Raw genomic sequence first — 22631 nt, 5'->3', positions numbered from 1 at the left:
ACGGAGCGTGAAAAGTCAAAAAGTGACACCGTCCTGTCATTCTGAAACGGGTTTTTATTTCCTCGCAGTATTTTCTCTCAAGCCCCCCCAATTTTACCGAATGGTTCCTTCCAAGATCCCCCCTTCATATTTTGAATGAAATGATCCCGCCCCTCAAGCTCCGAAGGGGGCTTCCGCGCCTTTTTCCTAAGTCTCGCGAGATCATGCCTCACCGGATTTTTTTTTATTTTTTTTAAAAAAATGCTCCGCCCCTCTCGCGAGAACTGGAAGAATCCCCTCCTCCTCGCTTCCCCTCCCCCCTTTCCGGCCCTTCTCGCGAGATGACGCGGCCGTCCCGAGGAGGCCGACACCGCTTCCGTTTCCGGGCGAAAGGTCGCGGTGGGAGGCTGGAAGAGGCCGGCGGGTTTCCCTTTCCCCCCCTTCCTCCCCCGTTTCCGGGACCTCCTGAGTCCGCAGGAAGGGAAATGGAGCGGGAGTGACGCCGCCGCGGGACCTCCCGACCCCTCCCTCCCCCCCTTTTCCCCACAGCGGAAAAGCCTCGGCTTGGGGGGAGGCCGGCGAGCCACGTCGTAAGTGCGGGGCCGGCGGGAGCGTGGGGGGGGGGAGAGGAGGGAAAGGCCCCGCCCTTGAAGAGCGCCGGCCCCGCCTTGAGACAAATAAGAGAGAATGAGAGAGAGAGAGAGAGCGCGCGCGCGCAACGCCGGACCACGCCCCTTTTCGGCGCCCCGCCCTTGCGGAGGGCCGCCAACGGCCGCGGCCGAGCTCGCGCCGGGGGTGGGCGGGGCTTCTGGCCACGCCCTTGGGCGGGAGGGGAGAGGCCACGCCATCTTGCGGCCGCCCTCCGGGGAGCGTGGCCACGCCCCTCGGACCCTGGACTCACGTGATGCGCGCGCCAGGGCTGGAGAGCAGGCGAGCCCAGGCAGCGTCTTTTTTTTTGGGGGGGGGGTCGGGTCGGGGGTCCGGGCGGGGATGGGGAGCCGGCCTGGCTTAGGATTGTTGCCCTCACCTGCCCTGGGCTGGAGCTGCAGCGTGAGAAAAGGGGTAGCGAGGGATTCATTCATGGATTCTCCTTTGGCTCAACAGCTGGCTTGCTTCCCTCTGGCTGGGCAAAGCCTTCAGATGGGGAGGGGGGGACTACAACTCCCAGAATTCCCCAGGCAGCTTTGCTGCCTGGGGAATTCTGGGAGTTGCAGTCCCCCTCCCCATCTGAAGGCTTTGCCCAGCCAGGGGGAAGAAACACAACTCTGGAGGCAACCTTTGGCTCTGGGTGGAACATGGATGCTGGTAGGGAGGCGACCTTAGCAGAGAGGGGGAGGCAATGCACCCTGGAATGGATTAAGCCATGGGTCTCCAAACTTGGCCCTTTTATGACTCATGGACTTCAACTCCCAGAATTCCTCAGGCAGGCACACTGGCTGAGGAATTCTGGGAGTTGAAGTCCATGAGTCATGAAAGGGCCGAGTTTGAAGACCCCTGGAATAAGCCTTCCTGGGCTGCCTCTTTCTCAAGCCAGGTGCTGGGTTTCCATTGGCAGCCCTCGGGCACTGCAGCTACCTTCCTTCCCTGCGGCTTTGCTTGCGCCTCCCCCTCCCCTATTTTGTGGGCTGGAGTTGCTTTGCTGCCTGGGGAATTCTGGGAGTTGCAGTCTCCCCCCTCCCCATCTGCAGGCTTTGCCCAGCCAGGGGGAAGAAACACAACTCTGGAGGCAACCTTTGGCTCTGGGTGGAACATGGATGCTGGTAGGGAGGCGACCTTAGCATAGAGGGGGAGGCAATGCACCCTGGAATGGAATAAGCCATGGGTCTTCAAACTCGGCCCTTTTATGACTCATGGACTTCAACTCCCAGAATTCCTCAGTCAGGCACGCTGGCTGAGGAATTTTGGGAGTTGAAGTCCATGAGTCATAAAAGGGCCGAGTTTGAAGACCCCCTGGAATAAGCCTTCCTGGGCTGCCTCTTTCTCAAGCCAGGCGCTGGGTTTCCATTGGCAGCCCTCCTCGGGCACTGCAGCTACCTTCCTTCCCTGCGGCTTTGCTTGCGCCTCCCCCTCCCCTATTTTGGTGGGCTGGAGTTGCACTACTAGATGCACGTAAAATGGGACGGGCTGGTGGTGCCAGCAGATGATTTTATTCTTTATTTATTCTTTATTTATTTGATTTATATACCGCCCTTCTCCCGAAGGACTCAGGATTTTAGATTTTAGATTGAGATTTTATTAGATTTATATACTGTAAACCGCCCTTTCCCGAAGGACTCAGGGCGGTTTACAGGGCATTTTGGGGGGGTGGGTGTAACCGAAACCCGGCCGAGATCTGAGTATGTTGCGTTTTATTTTCTTTCTTGCGTGGCGAGCGTTGTTTGGATGAATCCGTAGAAGAGAAGGGCGGAAGGGCGGGCTCCCGGCTGCTCTCTTGAGCTCGGCGGTTTTCTTGCAGACGTTTTTTGACCCATCTAGGTAGCATCATCAGTGCCAGAAGGGAATGTGAGGTTTGCAGAGAGGAGGAGAAGGACTCTGTGTGTGTGTGTGTGTGTGTGTGTGTCCTTGGTGTTTTCTTGGGCGTTTGCTTGCAGACCTGTCACAACCCACCTGGGTAATATCATCACCCAAGAAGGTCGCAGTTGTATGGGTCAGGCTGCTGTCATGTGAAGCAGTAAATAATAATTTATTTTTAGGTTTGTAGCTGGTTATGTGAGCCCAGCAGTTATACTGGATTAAGCTGGGTTGGACATGGTGTGTGAATCCAAGGCAGAGGGCAAGTGTTGTAAATTAAGGTGAGAGTCAGGTCTGCAGCGTTGCCAGACCCTTAATTACAGTAGGCCTGTCTGGCTAAATTTGAATTAAAACATGTTATCCAGCCAGGGATAGAAAAGGTCAGGCCAACAGAAGAGATTATTACTTAGGGTTGAACTGTGAGGTCCTTGGTGCTCTCTGAGGTTTGCAGGGTTTGGGTGGGTTGGTTTTTTTGCAGACATTTAAACCAAAAACTCCAGCCCTATTATAGTAACATTCATTTATTAAAGCAAAGTTTGGCCTGATCTATGGGGGGTCGTTGATGCTCTCTTGTTTTTGTCTGGAAAAAAAAAACCAACCCCAAAGTCAGAGAGCATCAACAACCCCCCACAGATCAGGCCAGGCTTTATTTTGATAGATGAACGTTTTAATGTGATAGGGCTGGGGTTCCTGTGGCACGTCAATTATAAAAGTTTTAAGCCTTATTTACCCTATTGCAGCCTCAACATGAAATTTGGAATGTGATTCACTTGTGTGTGTGTGGTTTTTTTGTTTTTTTAAAAAATTAGCAGTTGGATAATTATACAGGAATGGACACTTTTGTTCTGTCTTAAGAAAATGGAAAAAAAAGATAGATCCTCTAATACGCATTTCCCCTTGAAGACTGTTCTTAAGATTGCTGGCAGATTCCACACTTAACGTGGAAAAATTCCCCACTCCAGTCCTTGGCACTGCCCTCTAATGCTTGGGGAAAATACTTTGCTGAAATGTTGAAAAGGCATCCCATAGTACAGTATTCTAACCTGTGATACAAAATATTTTGTGGGCCAAGGACTGTCCTTCAGAGTGGGCTGGAACGGGGCGAGACCCAAAGCTAAAATTGATTTAAATGAATGGCATACAGCTTTTGCTTGCCTGCTACTTAGTATTTTTCCTTTAAAATTACACTAATAGGAGGTTGGATATTGCCTAAGAGTCATTGGGGTTGGGTGGGTGGGTGGACTATGAGTTGGGCACTCCTAACACAAGGGAGTTATTTTGATTCAGGTTTTATGGCCGAAGTAAAATGCCTTTTAGCTAAACTGCTGAATTAGTGGCCTCTCTTACGCTCTGTTTTTTTTCTCCTTTTTCCTCGACACAGTTTCTTATCCCGTCTAAGGCTCGCTTAGCAGTTGATGCAGAAGATAAAGAGGGCTCGGCTGGAAAACGAAAGCACAGGAAGTTGGGGAAGGTAAGAAGGAAGCAGGAATTGTCCATTTGTGCAACACAAGAACAGGCAGAGCTACAGCTTAAGAGCGGTTGTTAAACGTTGCTTGTCACAATATTTACTTTTGGCCTTTTGGCTGGCATTTTGCTCTCAAAATTAAGTAAAGGTAAAGGTTCCCCCGCACACGCGTGCTAGTCGTTTCCGACTCTAGGGACCAGTGCTCATCTCTGTTTCAAAGCCGAAGAGCCAGCGCTTGTCTGAGGACGTCTCCGTGGTCATGTGGCCGGCATGACTAGACGCCAAAGGCGCACGGAATGCTGTTACCTTCCCACCGGAGTGGTCCCTATTTTTCTACTTGCATTTTGACGTGCTTTCGAACTGCTAGGTTGGCAGAAGCTGGGACGAGTAACAGGCGCTCACTCTTTTACGCGGCACTCGGGATTCGACCCGCCAAACTGCCGACCTTCTCATCGACAAGCTCAGCGTCCTAACCCTCTGAGCCACCGAGTCCCTGACACCTCACTAAATATTTGTGCGGGTAATTGTGTAGCCCTGGTGTTTTGAGATTGGGTGCTTTCATAGAATTATTAAGAGTTGGAAAGGGCCTTGGAGGTCTTCTAGTCCAGCCCCCTGCCCAAGGCAAAAGTCTTTTATACCACCTGGGACAAACATTCCACTATTTTCTTGAAAACGTCCATCAACCAAATACCCATAACTCCAGGAGGCTTGTTCTACTGTTTAATATTTCTCCCTGTGGGGTCCTCGGTGCTCTCTGAATTCGGTTGTTTTCTTGCAGACTTCTCATTACCCAACTAGGTAACAACATCAGTGCTAGAGGGGAGGAGGAGGAGGCTGCTGGCTGTGGGGACCTTGGTGCTCTTTGAGCTTGGTGGTTGTTTTTTTAAACTAATCCTTTGTTTATATGCATCTCTAACCCAAGACAAAATTATATATCTGCTTTGGAAAATGTCTGCTGTTTTGTCGCCCGTAATCACCTACGTAGGGGACAAGATGACTTAGTTTGTGCATGCGTGGTCAGGTTGGACAGTGAAAATGAGGGAGGCTGTTTGCCATTATTCAGTCGGCAGAGGTTAGATCATTTATGACTCTCCTTCCCTTAAACTGACCTTCAAAGTATAAGTCTGCGTAGCCTTAAAGTGAGAGATGGCTTCCTCCATAAGGAGCTCTCTTCCTTTGATTTTTAATTTGGGTATCTCTAGTTGGGTTGCGTTTCCTCATCATTATAGGCTGTGCAGTTTGGGCCCTTTTTTTTTAATGTGGACGTTTTGTGTTTTGTTTTTTTTAAAAAAAAAACTCAACAAAACAAAACCCGGCAAAACAAAAAAACTTTTTTCCCCCAGACATTTCTTAAAGAGCTGTTGAGGCTTTTAAAAAAAAGCTATTAAGTTTTGGAGGTGTTCAAATCAAGCTGCAGTTCCGTGGAATCTGGTACAAACTGTGTGTGTGTGTGTGTATATACATATGCGTGCACACACATACACGTATGTGTGTATATGTGTGTGTATATATGTGTGTGTGTGTGTGTGTGTGTGTAAATTACTAACAAAGAATTAAGGGAGACTGAAATGCATTTCAAACTTATTAGTTTTCATCAGTCAGCCATACCCTTCTGAGATTCGACTGATGAAAACTAAAGTTTGAAATGCATATATGAGCTGTCCGGTGTGACTACTGCCTGTTCGATGGACTTCAAGATAGGCTGAAAACAGGAAATAAAGATTTGCCCCATGTTTGGGGCCTAGCAAGGTAATCTAAATAGTTAACAAAGTATTTGACATATATATGTGTGTGTATATATATATGTGTGTGTGTGTGTGTAGACACACACACACATTTTGTTGTTAGCTGCGAAGTCGTGTCCGACCCATCGCCACCCCATGGACAACGTTCCTCCGGGCCTTCCTGTCCTCTACCATCTTCTGGAGTCCATTTAAGCTCACGTCTACTGCTTCAGTGACTCCATCCAGGCACCTCATTATACACACACACACACACACACACAGCGGGGGAAAAAAAGAATACAGATAGATTTTATAGCTCTCCATGAAGATTACTTTTGAGTTGAAGATTTGAGCTTTATTTTTTTAAAAAGTCCATTTGCTCTCCCTCCTTTGATACTTCATTTTACTGTGAGTTGGATGTACCTTTTTTAGAACATAGAATCGTAGGGCTGAAAGGGACCTTGGAGGTCTTCTAGTCGAACTAGTGCTCAAGACGGGAGGCTTTATACCATTTCAAACCAATGGCTGTCCAGTCTATTTCTGAAAACCTCCAGTGATGGAGCACCCACAACTCCAGGAGGCAAAGCTGTTCCACTGGTTAATTGTCCTCACTGTCAGGAAGTTTCTCCTTAATTCCAGGTTGCTTCTCCCCTTGATTAATTTCTGTCTGTTGCTTCTTCTCCGACCTTCATGTGCTTTGGAGAATAGCTTGACCCCCTCTTCTTTGTGGCAGCGTTATCTTCAGTTTTATTTTGTATATCATCTGTACCAGTTTACGATTTCAATAATTCCAGGTCGCTTCTCTCTTTAACAAGCCTCTACCCATTGCTGCTTCTCCTGCCTTCTGGTGCCCTAGAGCAGGGGTCTCCAACCCCCGCTCCGTGGACCGGTACCGGGCTGCAGCATGCCAGCAACTGGTCTGCACAAACAAGCAAAGCCCCATGCGCAAGATGCAGGCAGCACACAAAACCACACAACCCTCCCGTCTGGAAAAACCTCTCCCCACAGAACTGGTCCCTGGTGGTCCCTGGGGCCCAAAAGCTTGGAGACCTCTGCCCTAGAGCAGAGTTCCTCAACCTTTCCAGGCTGGTGGCCTGGAGGGGGGAGAGGAGGGAGTGGGCCCACGAGCACCCGTGACGTTCATGTGAATGGGGCTGTGTGTGTGTGTGCGTGCGCGCACCAACCAGCCATTCAGGCAGCCTGGTTGTGACCCCTGCCCTAGAGGATAAGTCAATGCCTTCTTCTCTGTGACATCCCCTCAAGTACCAGAAGACAGTTATCATGTCTCCTCTCCCCCCCCCCCCGCCAAATCCTTCTCTTTGATAGGCTACAAAGATGATGAGGGGACTGGAGGCTAAAACATAGAAGGAACGGTTGCTGGAATTGGGTATGTCCAGTTTAATGAAGAGAAGGACGAGGGGTGACATAATAGCAGCCTTCTAGTATCTCAGGAGCTGCCCCAAAGAAGAGGGAGTCAAGCTATCCCCCAAAGCACCTGAAGGCTGGACAAGAAGCAACGGATGGAAACTAACCAAAGAGAGAAGCAGCCTAGAACTAAGGAGAAACTTCCTGACAGTTAGAACAATTAACCAGTGGAACTCCTTGCCTCCAGAAGCTGTGAATGCTCCAACACTGGAGGTTTTTAAGAAGAGACTGGACAGCCATTTGTCTGAAATGGTATAAGGTTTCCTGCCTGAGCAGGGGGTTGGACTAGATGACCTCCAAGGTCCCTCCCATCATCATCATCATTATTATTATAAATCTTTCGCCTTTTATTATTATAAAACTTTTATTCATAAAACATGAAACTCACGTCAACTGAACATTCAAATTGACTGGCGCTGATGGTTGAAACGGGATGCTGCCAGCATCCTAGGTATCAACCAGGTATCTCCTTAAAATGTAAGATGTTCCGGGTAGCGCAGTTTTTGGTAGCTTTGCTGGAGTTATTGCAGGAAGTTGCAATTTCTTGAAGTGTTTTGTAAAGTTTTTGGACATAGTTCCCAGTGCCCCGATGACAATGGGTATCCATAATCACGCAGTTTCGATGGCCAGGTCGCGGTATTTCATAATTTTTTCCAGTTGTTTTTCTTTGACATCTGGCATCTCCTGGTACAGCAATATCAGTCTGCTGTACGCTTCAGTTCTCTATGACTGCAATATCTGGCGTGTTGTGTTCCAAATGGCGATCTGTCTATATTCGGAAGTCCCACAAGATCTTCACCCTCTCATTCGCGACAACTTTTTCCACCCTATGTTCCCACGACTTTTCGGACACAGGCAAGTTGTATTTTGGACGCAATGCCCAGTGGATTAGTTTAGCAACTTGGTTGTTAATAATAATAATAATAATAATAATAATAATAATAATAATAATAATAATAATAATAATAATAATAATAATAATAATAATAATATAGTAGTAGTAATATAAGAATAAAAAATATTAATAATTTATTATTACTACTACTACTACTGCTGCTGCTGCTACTACTACTACTTTATTATTATTAATCTTCGCACAGTCAGCCAGATGTTCAGACTGGATTTGGCATTTTTGTCGACCTGTCTAGTCCTTACCAAGGACCTGGGATAGGCAAATGTGGATGTTTGATGGTATTACAGATCTTGTCGCAGGATGGAAGCAGTTCCTAGTAAGGCCGTCTTTTGCAATTGACTAATGGCGAATTTGTCAATGCCGATGATGGTGTTCAAGTGGTGCTCCAGTTGTTTTGGGATTGCACCGAAGGCGCCTAATTACTATTGGTACTACTACCCTTGCTTGCCTTTGCCACAGTCTTTCTATTTCTGTTAGTAAGTCTTTGTATTTTGTGATCTTCTCCAGTTCTTTCTCGTCTATTCTGCTGTCTCCAGGCACTGCCACATCCACTATGCAGACTTCTTTGTCTTTCTTATCGACAATTGTTAAGTCCGGGGTGTTATGTTGCAGTGCTTATCTTTTTATTTTTGTTGTTGTTATTATACATACCTTGACTTCCTCAACTGTTCATCATACGATTTGGCTTCCAGTCCCTTTGTCAACTTTGTTGCTCTCCTCCGCACCCTTTCCAGTGTCTCAGCATCGTTTTGGTATCGTTGATTGACCTCCATCTAAACGACAGCCCTAAGGGATCCTTCGCAGTTGGGCGATTGCCATATCCCTCGGCAGGGGAGTGCACAAATAATTGAAACGCACAAACACACCCTCATTTGGCCTTGAGACAGAGACACAGCCTTGGTGTTTGAACACAGCCACAGCCCGGCCTTGGAAGACAATCTCAGAGATTGGTTGAGAGGCTGCAAAAGGTTGCATCAGAATTTGCTCGGATATTTTTTTCTAGAGGGGAGAGATAGACCAAATCAGTCCGTGATCGGTTTTGCACACTTGTTTGGGAGGAGGATTGTGGTTTTTAAGACATCGGTTAAGACGGGGTCCTTGGTGCTGTCTTAACAGGGTTGTTTTCACGTCGACGCTTCGTTGCCTAAACTAGATAACGTCATCGCCGTGAGTCTGGGAAGGCTTTGGAGATGTTTCCTTGAGTTTTCCAAGCAATGCACAAAAGAAGTCTCGGCTGCCTTGACCCTTGCTGGACAATTACCCAAAATGGGAAGTGTTTTTCCCCCCTGTCTTTTGAACATTCCTCGGAATTCTTTCAGAGGTTCTGGAAAAAGTCTACGGTTGTTGTTGTTGTTGGTGGGGTGTTAGACCACCTCAGGCTTGTCTCCACTTGGAGTCATTCCACTTTCTCTGAGCTGTTGCCTTCAGATAGCGTGGCAACATATCACTAGTCCTCGACCTACAACCATTGGGTTAGTGACCGCTCAAAGTTATGACGGCGCTGAAAAAAAAGGAACGTGGCCATTTCCCACACTGAACGACCCTTGCAGCACACCCCATGGATGCATAAATCTTTTCTGCTGCTGAGCGGCACTGCGTAGGCAGCTGGGCCCTACAGATTTGGTTGCCGCTTGGCAAAGGAGGTTGGTGACGGGGCGGTATTGTAGCCCAGGGTGCCAAACACTGGGCAGCTGGCTGGTCTAGCCAACACGACCGGGACCACTCCGGGGTGTTCCCTTGGGCCTGAAGACTGGCCGAGCGAGGAGTGCACAATCCCTTTGGCTTTCTGGTCCTTTTTGAACATCATGCAACGGTTACGAAACCAGATCTTGATCTGGTGCTCAGGTTTAGGAGCTTTGCCATCTCCACACGGTGCGGACGGCAGAGATATTGGTGCAGGTGGAATTCTTTCTCCAGCTCCACCAGCGGTTTCGCTGGCCTTAGCTGTGCGGGCTCTGTCGGTTGCCGGGCCGTCTGCCTGGCTTCCTCCGCTGGGGTGCAGGCAGCTTCCTCCCAGCTTTTGTGGGCAGGGGACGCTGGGATAGCAAGCCGTCGCGGGGTAGTCTGTCTCCAGAGCGGGCTGGGCATAAGGCTGGGGCGGGCCTGTGGCGTCCACTTTGCCGTAGCCGCCGCGGCCGCCGTAACCACCAAAGAGCGTCAAGTTTCAACATATACACAAAATTCAGATGCTTGGCCACGGGCTCATATTTATGATGGTTGCAGAGTCATGTAACCCCTTTTTGCGACCTTCTGACAAGCGAAGTCAATGGGGGAAGCCAGGTTGCCTTAACATCCAGGTTACTAACTGATCAACCGCAGCGATTCCCTTAACGAGAAAGGTCGTGAAGTGGGCCAAGATTCATTGAACCAAGGAACATAAATTTTGGGCCCCGGTTGTAGTTATACGTTCTCGAGGGCTATCCTCTTTGGCTATCTGACGTGAGATGGCCGTGGTGACGGGATGTGATGGTTCTGCAGGCCAGCAGCTTGGAGAAGAGTGGCAGTGAAGCGCGGCTGATAGTAAGCAAGCTTCTTTTGTAACTTTACTACAGGTCGTCCTCAATGGTAGCGATTGTCATAAAACGCACCACCACGCGGACACCATCGTAAGGAATTCACTGTGTTGTTAAACGGATCCGCGCTTGTGAAGCGAACCCATTGGTTGGATAATCAAGCGTGTTTGCTGAAAACGAAGCCAGTTGTTATTGTTGTTCCCCCCCCCACTCTGTTTGATGCCCATCTGGCGATGTGGCTCAGAGCGGCTGAAAAAGGCCGTTTTTTTCAGCTAAAGTTTCCTAAATCGCGTTCACACGACTGTGGGATGCTGCAAACAGAAATAAATCCAAGCCAGTTGCACCCAAAATGCAGTCACCTGACCATAAAAAGTAACCTCTTTCTAAGTTCCTTTTGACGGGGTGGGGTGGGTCTGTAGTAACTGATTGCTAAGCGTCGTAAATAGAGAGATGGTTTCCCAACCTTTCCAGGTTGGTGGGCGGAGGGGGAAAAGAGGGGGTGGTTTCATGGGAGGGGCAGGCACATGCACAAGCATCCGTTGCTCGCTCGAGTGGAATCCCGACTGCCTGCGACACGCCTATGAGTGGGGCCGCGAGCCCCCACGGCACTCGCACGACTGAGGCCCTGATAGTTTGCAACCCATAAGCGAGTGGGTGTGACGCTCATGCATGTGGGGCCCCGAGAGCCCACGATGCAGGAGTGGGGCCCTGAGTGCTTGCAACACACTCACGCAAGTGGGGGGCAGGAGCCCCTGTGATGTTCGTGTGAGCGGGGCCTTGAGTGCTTACGACGCTCGCATGAGTGGGGCTATGCGTGTGTGCGCCAGCCGGCCACTCACGCGGCCCAGTTGCGAATAGGCCACGGACCAGTAGTGAGCCGTGGCCCACAGGTTGTCCCATTTCAACAATCAGCATGAGCGGGGTCTGCAAAACACGGCTGCGCTATGGATGGTGGCCTGCTTTTCAGCACAGGGCTGGTGACCTTATAGGGGTGGAAAACACTATTTTCTTGACGTATTTTAGCATTCAGCATTTTATACTTGGTATAAACCTACCTCCGTGAGGCACAAGGCTTGCACTACACAGCAACCATTGAGGTTAAGGCTTCGCTGAGCAATGCTTTGATTTAGGCTGCCCTTGTTTTCATCGTAGAATAGAATAGAATAGAATAGAATATAGAATGGAATAGAATAGAAAATATAGAATGGAATAGAATAGAATGGAATAGAATAGAAATAGAATAGAATAGAATAGAATAGAATAGAATAGAATAGAATAGAATAGAATAGAATAGAATAGAATAGAATAGAATAGAATAGAATATGGAATGGAATGGAATGAAAGAATAGAATAGAATATGGAATGGAATGGAATGAATAAGAATAGAATAGAATAGAATAGAATAGAATAGAATAGAATAGAATATAGAATGGAATGGACAATAGAGAATAGAATAGAATAGAATAGAATAGAATAGAATATGGAATGGAATGGAATGGAATGGAATGGAATGGAATGGAATGGAATGAATAAGAATAGAATAGAATAGAATAGAATATGGAATGGAATGGAATGAATAAGAATAGAATAGAATAGAATAGAATAGAATAGAATATGGAATGGAATAGAATATGGAATGGAATGGAATGAATAAGAATAGAATAGAATATGGAATGGAATGGAATGAATAAGAATAGAATAGAATAGAATAGAATAGAATAGAATAGAATAGAATATAGAATAGAATAGATATTGGAATAGAATAGAGTAGAATAGATATTGGAATAGATATTGGAATAGATATTGGAATAGAATAGAATAAATATTGGAATAGAATAGAGCTTGAAGGGACCTTGGAGGTCTTCTAGTCCAGCCCCCTACTCAAGCAGGAGAACCTATACCATCTCAAACCCAAGTCCTGCAGCCGTTCTTCGTATGTTGTAGCCTCCAGGCCTTTGATCATCTTAGTTGCTCTTCTCTGAATTTTTTTTTCCAGACTCTCAGCATCTTTTTTTTGTGATACGGTGACCAGGATTGGCTTCAGTATTCCAGGTGTGGTCTGGCTAGGGCTTTATAAATCGGTACTAATACTTCGCGTGATCTCGATTTTCATTCCGGTTGACTGTTCGTGCTTTTTTTTTTTAGTTTTATGCAGTTACGAACTGGGTTAAAGCAGTGAGTGGTTGGGTATTAGAACGCAAACATGGTTAATCAATACATCACAGTGGCACTTGTGACCCAAAGGAGTCCTTTGAATTCTCTCCTTTCTTAGGACTGGTCTCGCAGAGTTGTGGGTTTGATTGTTTGTTTGAATTTGTGCAGCTGAGGTAGTGGGAATATCTGTTCCTGTATGTAACTCTGCAGTTGTGATATTATACAGTTTAGCTATGCAGGAAGCCCTCCACTTACAACCATTCTTTTAGGGACCGTTTAAAATTGCAATGGCACTCAGCATTCCTGGGTTTGTTTAATGACCGTAGCCCTTGCTGCCAAAATTGGGCCAATTTTGGGACCACCCACTTGAAGGCTCCTAGCTAATGGGCAGGCTCCATGACAGTCATAAGTCGAGGACTAACTGTATTACCAGTCGGGTGCAGTCAAGGAGGAGCAGCCCTGTTCTGCCCTAAATCCCAAAGAGGCAATCAATCAGCTGGAAGGGACCTTAGAGGTCTTCTAGTCCAGCCCCCTCCTCAATCAGGAGAGTCTATATTATTCCAGACAAATGGCTGTCCAGTCTCTTTTTAAAAACTTCCAGTGTTGGAGCATTCACCACTTCTGGAGGCAAGGAGTTCCACTGGTTAATTGTTCTCACTGTCAGGAAGTTTCTTCTTAGTTCCAGGTTGCTTCTCTCTTTGATTAGTTTCCATCCATTGCTTCTTCTCCTGCCTTCAGGCACTTTGGAGAATAGCTGGACTCCCTCTTTTTTGGGGCAGCCCCTGAGATACTGGAACACTGCTATCATGTCTCCCCACCCCCCTACCCCCACCCCAGTCCTCCTTTTCTCTAGACTAGCCATTCCCAAATCCTGCAACCGTTCTTTGTACGTTTTAGTCTCCCGGCCTCTAATCATCCTGGTTGTTCCTCTCTGCAGATTTTCCCCAAAATCTCAACATCTTTTTTTTCCCCCTAATGCGGTAAGCAAAACCTGGATGCAGCATTCCAGGTGTGGCCTTATACTAAGGATATTTAAACACAGACTCTCCCGTTCTCCTTTACTCTCCTACCATCGGGTAGGAGATATAGGAGTATAGCCAGCCGTACCAACAGGCTGAAGAACAGCTTTTATCCGTGGGCTGTCAGGCTTTTGAACGGGAAATAATTTTATAAACTTTATGCATGATTGACTTGCGAGGCCGGTGCGTTGTGCAATTAGCTCACATGGTGTAACAAGACGGTGGGTTTGTTGTCACCTGTGAGTTGTGGTAGTGGGGACTCAGCCAATCTCAATTTCTTTCCCCCCACCACCACATCTTTTTCTCCCAGCTCCTTGACCAGTTCCGGAGGAAGGCGGAAGATGACAGCGGTGGACGCTCTGCCTGACAGCGCCGAGGCAGTCGAGATGGAGGACGCCTCGACGTCCCACTTCCAGGTGGAGAAACACTCGTGGGAGGGGCTGCGTGACATCATCCACGGCAGCCGGAAGTACACGGGAATGATCGTGAATAAGGCCCCCCACGACTTCCAGTTTGTCCGTAAAACGGAAGAGTCCAGCCCTCATTCCCATCGGCTGTATTACCTAGGTACGACCTCACCTTGCTTGGCAACGTCTAGAAGCCACCAAAAAGATGCGGTTGTGGTTGATCGCGCAGCCAGCCAGATGTTCAGACTGAATTTGGCATTTTCATCCATCTATCCAGTCCTTCCCAAGGATCTGGGATAGGCAAATGTTATTTCACCCGTTAGTTACTTATCATGGGTAGCCCTGTCATAACCATTTTCAGCCCCAAAGTTTCCATGGTTCAGGGACACAATTTTGCCCCATTTTACGGGCTTTCTTGCCACAGTGGCAAGAGTCACGTGGTTCTTAAATGAATCGGGGCCGGGGGAATTCTGGGAGTTGAAGTCCACGAGTCATAAAAGGGCCAGGTTTGATGACCCCCTGGATTAATCTATGGTGGATAACCTTGTTTAGTTTTACTTCAAGCATGCTGGCTGAGGAATTCTGGGAGGTGAAGTCCACGAGTCATAAAAGGGCCACGTTTGAAGAGCCCTGGATTAATCTATGGTGGATAACCTTGTTTAGTTTTACTTCAAGCATGCTGGCTGAGGAATTCTGGGAGGTGAAGTCCACGAGTCATAAAAGGGCCACGTTTGACGACCCCCTGGATTAATCTATGGTGGATAACCTTGTTTAGTTTTACTTCAAGCATGCTGGCTGAGGAATTCTGGGAGTTGAAGTCCACGAGTCATAAAAGGGCCACGTTTGAAGAGCCCTGGATTAATCTATGGTGGATAACCTTGTTTAGTTTTACTTCAAGCATGCTGGCTGAGGAATTCTGGGAGTTGAAGTCCACGAGTCATAAAAGGGCCACGTTTGAAGAGCCCTGGTCTAGGCAGATGTGGATGGTTGATGACGCCAGAGGCCCCATTGCAGGATGTCAAGCTGCCTTTTGCAACTGACTGATGGCGAGCTTGCCCATGCCGGTGTGTTCAGTTGATGGTCCAGTTGTTTTGGGACTGTAATTATTTATTCAATTTCTGTAGCTGCCCTTCTCAAGTCAGTGGCCCTGTGCAACTTAGCCATTCAAAAATGACCTTACAATCAAAAGACTAAAAAAGCCCTTTTAGAACGATGAAAAGATCCCGAATAAACACAGGTAGTCCTTGACTTGTGATCGCCATTGAGCTCCCAAAATTTCTGTGGCTAGGCGAGACATTGGCCGAGTCAGTGTTGCCCCATTTTACGACCTTTGTTGTTAAGTGAATCATTGCAGTTATTAAATTAGTCACCCGGTGGTTAAGTGAATCAGGCTTGCCCCCTTTGACTTTGCTTGTCAGGCGGTCAGAAAAGGGGATCCTGTGAGCTCAGGACACAGCCACGGTCACAACTGTGAGCCGGTTGAATTTTGGCCACGTGATGAGGGGGACGGTGCAAAGGACGTAAGGTTGAAAAAACAGTCCTCTTTTTCAGCGCTGTTGTAACTTTGAGCAGTCACTAAATGAACGGTTGTAAGTCGAGGACTAAATACATACCTAACAGCCGGGATATTTGGCCAGTTCGCAGAACAGCCAGGAAATGGGGCCCTTGGCACATTCACACAGCCCAGTTTCAGGAACACGGCCAGGGTTTTAGGGGTCTTAAAAAAAGGTGGACAGAGTTGAGGCCATTGGAATCCCCCTGTTCCATAGAGCAGGGGCCAGCTGCAGAATTAGAATTCTGAACCAGCTTTGGACAGGAATTTTATTCACGGGGGAGAGTCAGCTTTTTACTTTACATTTATCTCCCTCCCTCTATCCATCTTCATTTTCACTATTTTTATTTATTTATTTATTTACACACACACACACACACACACACACACACACACACACACAAACACACTCCCCATAGGTGGCTGTTCTCCAGTCTCAGAAGCCGTTCCATGATCTTATGACCAGGCTGCCCAGTGGCCTATTCTAGGCCCGTTACAATACAATCTCTTGACTGTCTGTTTTCAGCCTATTCGTTTGTTCATTTCCTTCCTTCCTTCCTTCCTTCCTTCCTTCCTTCCTTCCTTCCTTCCTTCCTTCCTTCCTTTCTTCCTTCCTTGCCTTTATCAGTTTTACAAATAACTCGGGGTGTTGAGCTTAGCAACCCATCCTCCTTCCCTCTCCTCTTTCCCCACAACAACAACCTTGCAAAGTTGGTTGGGCTAAGTGGGAGGGATGGCCCAAAGTCACCCAACTGGCTTTCATACCTAAAGCGGGACTAGAACTCACCCTCTCCTGGTGATTGGCTCAAAGTCACCCAGGCAACTTTCGTGCCTAGGGCAGGACTGGAACTCACCGTCTCCTGGTGGTTGGCTCAAAGTCACCCAAGCAGCTTTCGTGCCTAAGGTGGGACTAGAACTCACCGTCTCCTGGTGATTGGCTCAAAGTCACCCAGGCAACTTTCGTGCCTAGGGCAGGACTGGAACTCACCGTCTCCTGGTGGTTGGCTCAAAGTCACCCAGGCAGCTTTCGTGCCTAAGGTGGGACTAGAACTCACCGTCTCCTGGTGATTGGCTCAAAGTCACCCAGGCAACTTTCGTGCCTAGGGCAGGACTGGAACTCACCGTCTCCTGGTGGTTGGCTCAAAGTCACCCAGGCAGCTTTCGTGGCTAAGGTGGGACTAGAACTCACCGTCTCCTGGTGATTGGCTCAAAGTCACCCAGGCAGCTTTCGTGCCTAGGGCAAGACTGGAACTCACCCTCTCCTGGTGGTTGGCTCAAAGTCACCCAGGCAGCTTTTGTGCCTAAGGCGGGACTAGAACTCACCGTCTCCTGGTGATTGGCTCAAAGTCACCCAGGCAGCTTTCGTGCCTAAGGCGGGACTAGAACTCACCGTCTCCTGGTGATTGTCTCAAAGTCACCCAGGCAGCTTTCGTGCCTAAGGCGGGACTAGAACTCACCGTCTCCTGGTGATTGGCTCAAAGTCACCCAGGCAGCTTTCGTGCCTAAGGTGGGACTAGAACCAGGGCTTTTTTTCTCATAGAACCCTCAGAACGGAGTTCCGGCACCTTTTTTGGATGGAACCTTGTAGGGTAGGCAAGGCGGGTTGTATGACGTGTGAGTTCCGGCACCTTTTTCTTTTACAAAAAAAGCACTGACTAGAACTCACCGTCTCCTGGTGATTGGCTCAAAGTCACCCAGGCAGCTTTCGTGCTTAAGGCGGGACTAGAACTCACCGTCTCCTGGTGAAGTCATCTTGTCACCCAGTCGGCTTTCAGGCCTGAAGCGGGACTGTGACGACGAACTTTACAGATTGTGTCTCTTGAGTTGCTCTCTCAGCTTGCGTGTTTTCTTGCAGACATTTCATTACCTAAACTGGGGGGGGGGCGTCATCAGTGCTAGTAGGGAGTGGGGTTTGTGGAGAGGAGGAGGAAGAGGAAGAGGAAGGGGGGGTAGACAGTGGGGTGCTGGGTGCTCTCTCAGCTTGCTTGTTCTCTTGCAGACGTTTCTTTACTCAAACGAGGTAAGCTCACCACTGCTGATTGTGCCAAGATTGGTCAAGAGCAGGGGTAGGCCACCTTGGCAATTTTATGACTCGTGGACTTCAACTCCCAGAATTCCTGAGCCAGCCATGCTGAGGGGACAGGGAGAGGTTTCCAAGTTTTGCCATGCCGGCTCAGGAAGTCCACGAGTCACGAAGGGGTCCATAGTTCCCTCATGCTGGCTGAGGAATTCTGGGAGTTGAAGTCCACGAGTCACGAAGGGGTCCATAGTTCCCTCAGGCTGGCTGAGGAATTCTGGGAGTTGAAGTCCACGAGTCACGAAGGGGTCCATAGTTCCCTCATGCTGGCTGAGGAATTCTGGGAGTTGAAGTCCACCAGTCACGAAGGGGTCCATAGTTCCCTCATGCTGGCTGAGGAATTCTGGGAGTTGAAGTCCACGAGTCATAAAAGAGCCAAGGTGGCCTACCCCTGGTCAAGAGCATTTCAAAAAGAAAAACTACAGTGTTTAAACTTACAAAGAGCTTAAATAAAAGAGTTTAAATAAAAGGCTTTTTTTTCCTTCTATCATTCTCACCTTATTTAGGGATGCCGTACGGAAGCCGGGAAAATTCTCTCTTGTACTCAGAGATTCCCAAAAAGGTACGGAAGGAAGCCCTCCTGCTCTTGTCATGGAAGCAAATGCTGGATCATTTCCAGGTGAGAACATCTGTCGTTTCTCTCCCCCCCTCGCAGGAGGGTGGTTAAGTGTGAGAATCAGTCATAAAGTTACTTTTGTAGCACCATCGTAGCTTTGACTGCTTGCGAAACAGGACCGTCGTTAAGTGAGGACTAACCCCTATGGTCCTTTACTTAAAGGAAAAATGCATTCTTTTTTTGGGGGTTGCACCCTAAATTCATGGGAGGCCCTCCATTCTTTCACCCCACTGATTCTTGCCCAGGCAACAACTTGGAACGGTCACTAAAAAGGACCGTTGTTAAGTGAGGGCTGTCCGTCTTGTCTTTTATTTAAAGGGAAACGCATTTATTGCTTGGGCCCGTCTGAATTCACACTAGTGGCCTGTTCCTTCATCACGATGATTCCTTCCCTCCCACCTAGGCAGCAACGTGGAACGGTCACTAAACAGGACCATCGTTAAGTGAGGACTACCTGTATTGTCCTATATTTGAAAAGAAACACATTTGTCTCTTGGTGGGGGGGGGGCGCCCTCTGAATCCGTACCAGCGCTCCATTCCATCATTCCACCGGTTCTTTCCCTCCCATCCAGGCAGCAACTTGGAATGGTCACTAAACAGAACTGTTGTTAAGTGAGGATCATCTTTATTGTCGTATATTTGGGAAAAAAATATCTCTGGAGGTGGGGGGGCTCTGAATCCGCACCAGCACTCTGTTGCTTCATTCCACCAGTTCTTTCCCTCCCGCCCAGGCAACTACTTGGAGCCGTCACTAAACAGAACCATCGCTAAGTGAGGACCACCTGTTTTGTCCTATATTTGAAAAGAAACACATTTGTCTCTTGGTGCGGGTGGGGGCGGCTCTGAATCTGCACCAGCACTCCGCTGCTTCATTCCACCAGTTCTTTTCGTCCCGCCCAGGCAAACAACGTGGAAGGGTCACTAAACAGGACCGTCATTAAGTGAGGACCACCTGTATTGTCCCATATTTGGAAAGAAGCACATTTATCTCTTGGGGGGGGCGCCTCCGAATCCGCACCAGCGCTCCATCCCTTCATTCCACCAGTTCTTTCTGTCCTGCCCAGGCAAACAATGTGGAATGGTCACTAAACAGGACCGTCGCTAAACGAGGACCACCTGTATTTTTCTTTATTTGAAAAGAAACACATTTATCTCTTGGGGGGGGGAGGCCTCTGAATCCGCACCAGGGCTCCGCTCCTTCATCCCACCGGTTCTTCCCCCCCCCTTCCCCGCCAGGCGACTCCGCACCATGGGATGTACTCCAGGGAGGAGGAGCTCCTGAGGGAGCGCAAGCGGCTGGGCGTCTTCGGGATCACCTCCTACGACTTCCACCGAGAGAGCGGCCTCTTCCTCTTCCAGGCCAGCAACAGCCTCTTCTACTGTCAGGATGGAGGCAAAAATGGCTTCATGGTGAGTTCCCTTCCTTACCGCCCTTGAGTGACAGCTGCCTTTTTTTTTTTTTTTTTGGCCTCCGTGAACAAAGAGAAAGAAGGAATAAACGCCCCCCCCAAAAAAATTTAGGTTGCTAAGTGAGGCGTTTGTGCTCGAAATAGGTAGGAATAAACGCCGCCCCCAAATTTAGGTTGCTAAGTGAGGCATTTTCTGCTCGAAATAGATAGGAATAAACGCAGCCCCCAAATTTATGTTGCTAAGTGAGGCGTTTGTGCTCAAAATAGGTAGGAATAAACGCCGCCCCCAAATTTAGGTTGCTAAGTGAGGCGTTTGTACTCGAAATATGAATAAACGCCGCCCCCAAATTTAGGTTGCTAAGTGAGGCATTTTCTGCTCGAAATAGATAGGAATAAACGCAGCCCCCAAATTTATGTTGCTAAGTGAGGCGTTTGTGCTTGAAATTGGTAGGAATAAACGCCGCCCCCAAATTTACGTTGCTAAGTGAGGCATTTTCTGCTCGAAATAGGTAGGAATAAACGTAGCCCCCAAATTTAGGTTGCTAAGTGAGGCGTTTGTGCTCCAAATAGATAGGAATAAACGCAGCCCCCAAATTTAGGTTGCTAAGTGAGGCGTTTGTACTCGAAATATGAATAAACGCCGCCCCCAAATTTAGGTTGCTAAGTGAGGCATTTTCTGCTCGAAATAGATAGGAATAAACGCAGCCCCCAAATTTATGTTGCTAAGTGAGGCGTTTGTGCTCAAAATAGGTAGGAATAAACGCCGCCCCCAAATTTAGGTTGCTAAGTGAGGCGTTTGTACTCGAAATATGAATAAACGCCGCCCCCAAATTTAGGTTGCTAAGTGAGGCATTTTCTGCTCGAAATAGGTAGGAATAAACGCCGCCCCCAAATTTACGTTGCTAAGTGAGGCATTTGTGCTCGAAATAGGAATAAACGCCGCCCCCAAATTTAGGTTGCTAAGTGAGGCATTTCTGCTCAAAATAGATAGGAAGAAACGCAGCCCCCAAATTTACGTTGCTAAGTGAGGCATTTGTGCTCGAAATAGGAATAAACGCCGCCCCCAAATTTATGTTGCTAAGTGAGGCATTTTCTGCTCGAAATAGGAATAAACGCCGCCCCCAAATTTAGGTTGCTAAGTGAGGCATTTCTGCTCAAAATAGTTAGGAAGAAACGCAGCCCCAAAATTTACATTGCTAAGTGAGGCATTTGTGCTCAAAATAGGTAGGAATAAACGCCGCCCCCAAATTTAGGTTGCTAAGTGAGGCATTTGTGCTTGAAATTGGTAGGAATAAACGCCGCCCCCAAATTTACGTTGCTAAGTGAGGCATTTTCTGCTCGAAATAGGTAGGAATAAACGTAGCCCCCAAATTTAGGTTGCTAAGTGAGGCGTTTGTGCTCCAAATAGATAGGAATAAACGCAGCCCCCAAATTTAGGTTGCTAAGTGAGGCGTTTGTGCTCGAAATAGGTAGGAATAAACGCCGCCCCAAAATTTAGGTTGCTAAGTGAGGCATTTTCTGCTCGAAATAGGAATAAACGCCGCCCCCAAATTTATGTTGCTAAGTGAGGCATTTGTACTCGAAATAGGTAGGAATAAACGCCGCCCCCAAATTTACGTTGCTAAGTGAGGCATTTTCTGCTCGAAATAGGTAGGAATAAACGCTGCCCCCAGATTTAGGTTGCTAAGTGAGGCATTTGTGCTCGAAATAGGTAGGAATAAACACAGCCCCCAAATTTAGGTTGTTTTTTTATTATTATTCATTTTTTCCATACGTACAGTAGTAATTTTACATCCAGTGTGCTGTTTACATGCTGATACATATTTAATTCCCAATCCTTTCTTCTTTCCTCCAGCCAATGGTGAAATAAGTCCCAGGTTTGATAATAGTCCGTTTCTTCTTTTTTCTTTCCATCTCATGATCAATCTGTCCATCTCTGCGCATTCTAGCATTTTTAAAATTATTTTTTCATCTGATGGTATTCCTTCATTTTTCCAGGGTTGCGCAAATATAATTCTTGCCGCTGTTGTGACATGCAAAGTCAAGTATAAGCTTTGTTTATTAGTCTTTTCTTGCATTATACCTATATAGGAAAAGTTCAGGTTTGAAATCAACATGTTCTCTTAACATCTTTTCTAGCCAAGTATGTATCTTTTTCCAATAATTCTTTTCTTTGTCACATGTCCACCAAACATGATAATACGTGCCTGGCTTATGTTTACATTTCCAACATCTATCAAAGAGGTTGTGCTGGGAAAGAAGCAAGAATACATTTATGTTGCTAAGTGAGGCTCGAAATTTATGTTGCTAAGTGAGGCTCGAAATACAGAGGAATAAACGCCGCCCCCAAATTTATGTTGCTAAGTGAGGCATCTCTGCTCGAAATAGGAATAAACGCTGCCCCCAAATTTAGGTTGCTGAGTGAGGCGTTTGTGCTCGAAATAGGGAGGTATAAAAACGCCGCCCCCAAATTTTGGTTGCTGAGTGAGCACCTGTAAAGGGTTCATTGAAAGGCAATTCCTTTGGCTCCAGGTCTCTCCGATGAAGCCGCTGGAAATCCAGACGCAATGCTCGGGCCCCAGGATGGACCCCAAAATCTGCTCGGCGGACCCTTCCTTCTTTTCGTTCATCAACAGCAACGACCTTTGGGTGGCCAACATCGAGACGGGGGAAGAACGGCGGCTGACCTTCTGCCAGAAAGGTAACGCCGCCGGGGCCTCGGCGCGGGGCTTTCCTCGCCCGGAAGGCCACGGCGGGGTTTCGTGTCGGCGCGTGGACGCACAGAAAGAGTTCCCGCCACATGGAGTCTTGTTTCTCTGTGCCCCTCTGGGGAGGGTTTTATCTATTTAGACAAATGTATATCCATT

General features: G+C 47.8%; 1 protein-coding gene across 4 annotated transcripts in view; it reads left to right on the top strand.

Moving 5' to 3' along the window:
- The first annotated feature begins 374 nt into the window (after window positions 1-374).
- Window positions 375-22631, top strand: part of DPP9 (dipeptidyl peptidase 9) — a 55693-nt gene continuing 33436 nt past the window's right edge. For 3 of the 4 annotated variants that reach the window (XM_081320954.1, XM_081320956.1, XM_081320957.1), the window contains exons 1-6: window positions 375-569; window positions 3872-3961; window positions 14014-14270; window positions 18246-18358; window positions 19592-19765; window positions 22297-22465. In XM_081320954.1, the coding sequence (XP_081177080.1) occupies window positions 3906-3961; window positions 14014-14270; window positions 18246-18358; window positions 19592-19765; window positions 22297-22465 (769 nt within the window). In that variant the 5' untranslated portion in view covers window positions 375-569; window positions 3872-3905. Of the gene's footprint in view, window positions 570-2456; window positions 2772-3871; window positions 3962-14013; window positions 14271-18245; window positions 18359-19591; window positions 19766-22296; window positions 22466-22631 lie in introns of those variants that run through there. The other variant, XM_081320955.1, reaches the window with a different exon arrangement.

Source organism: Vipera berus (assembly GCF_964194415.1).
Source record: "Vipera berus genome assembly, chromosome: 1".
In the NCBI taxonomy this organism is placed as follows: Eukaryota; Metazoa; Chordata; class Lepidosauria; order Squamata; family Viperidae; genus Vipera; species Vipera berus.
The sequence above is the reverse complement of the archived record's forward strand: the minus strand, read 5'-3'. Positions and strand labels throughout refer to the sequence as shown.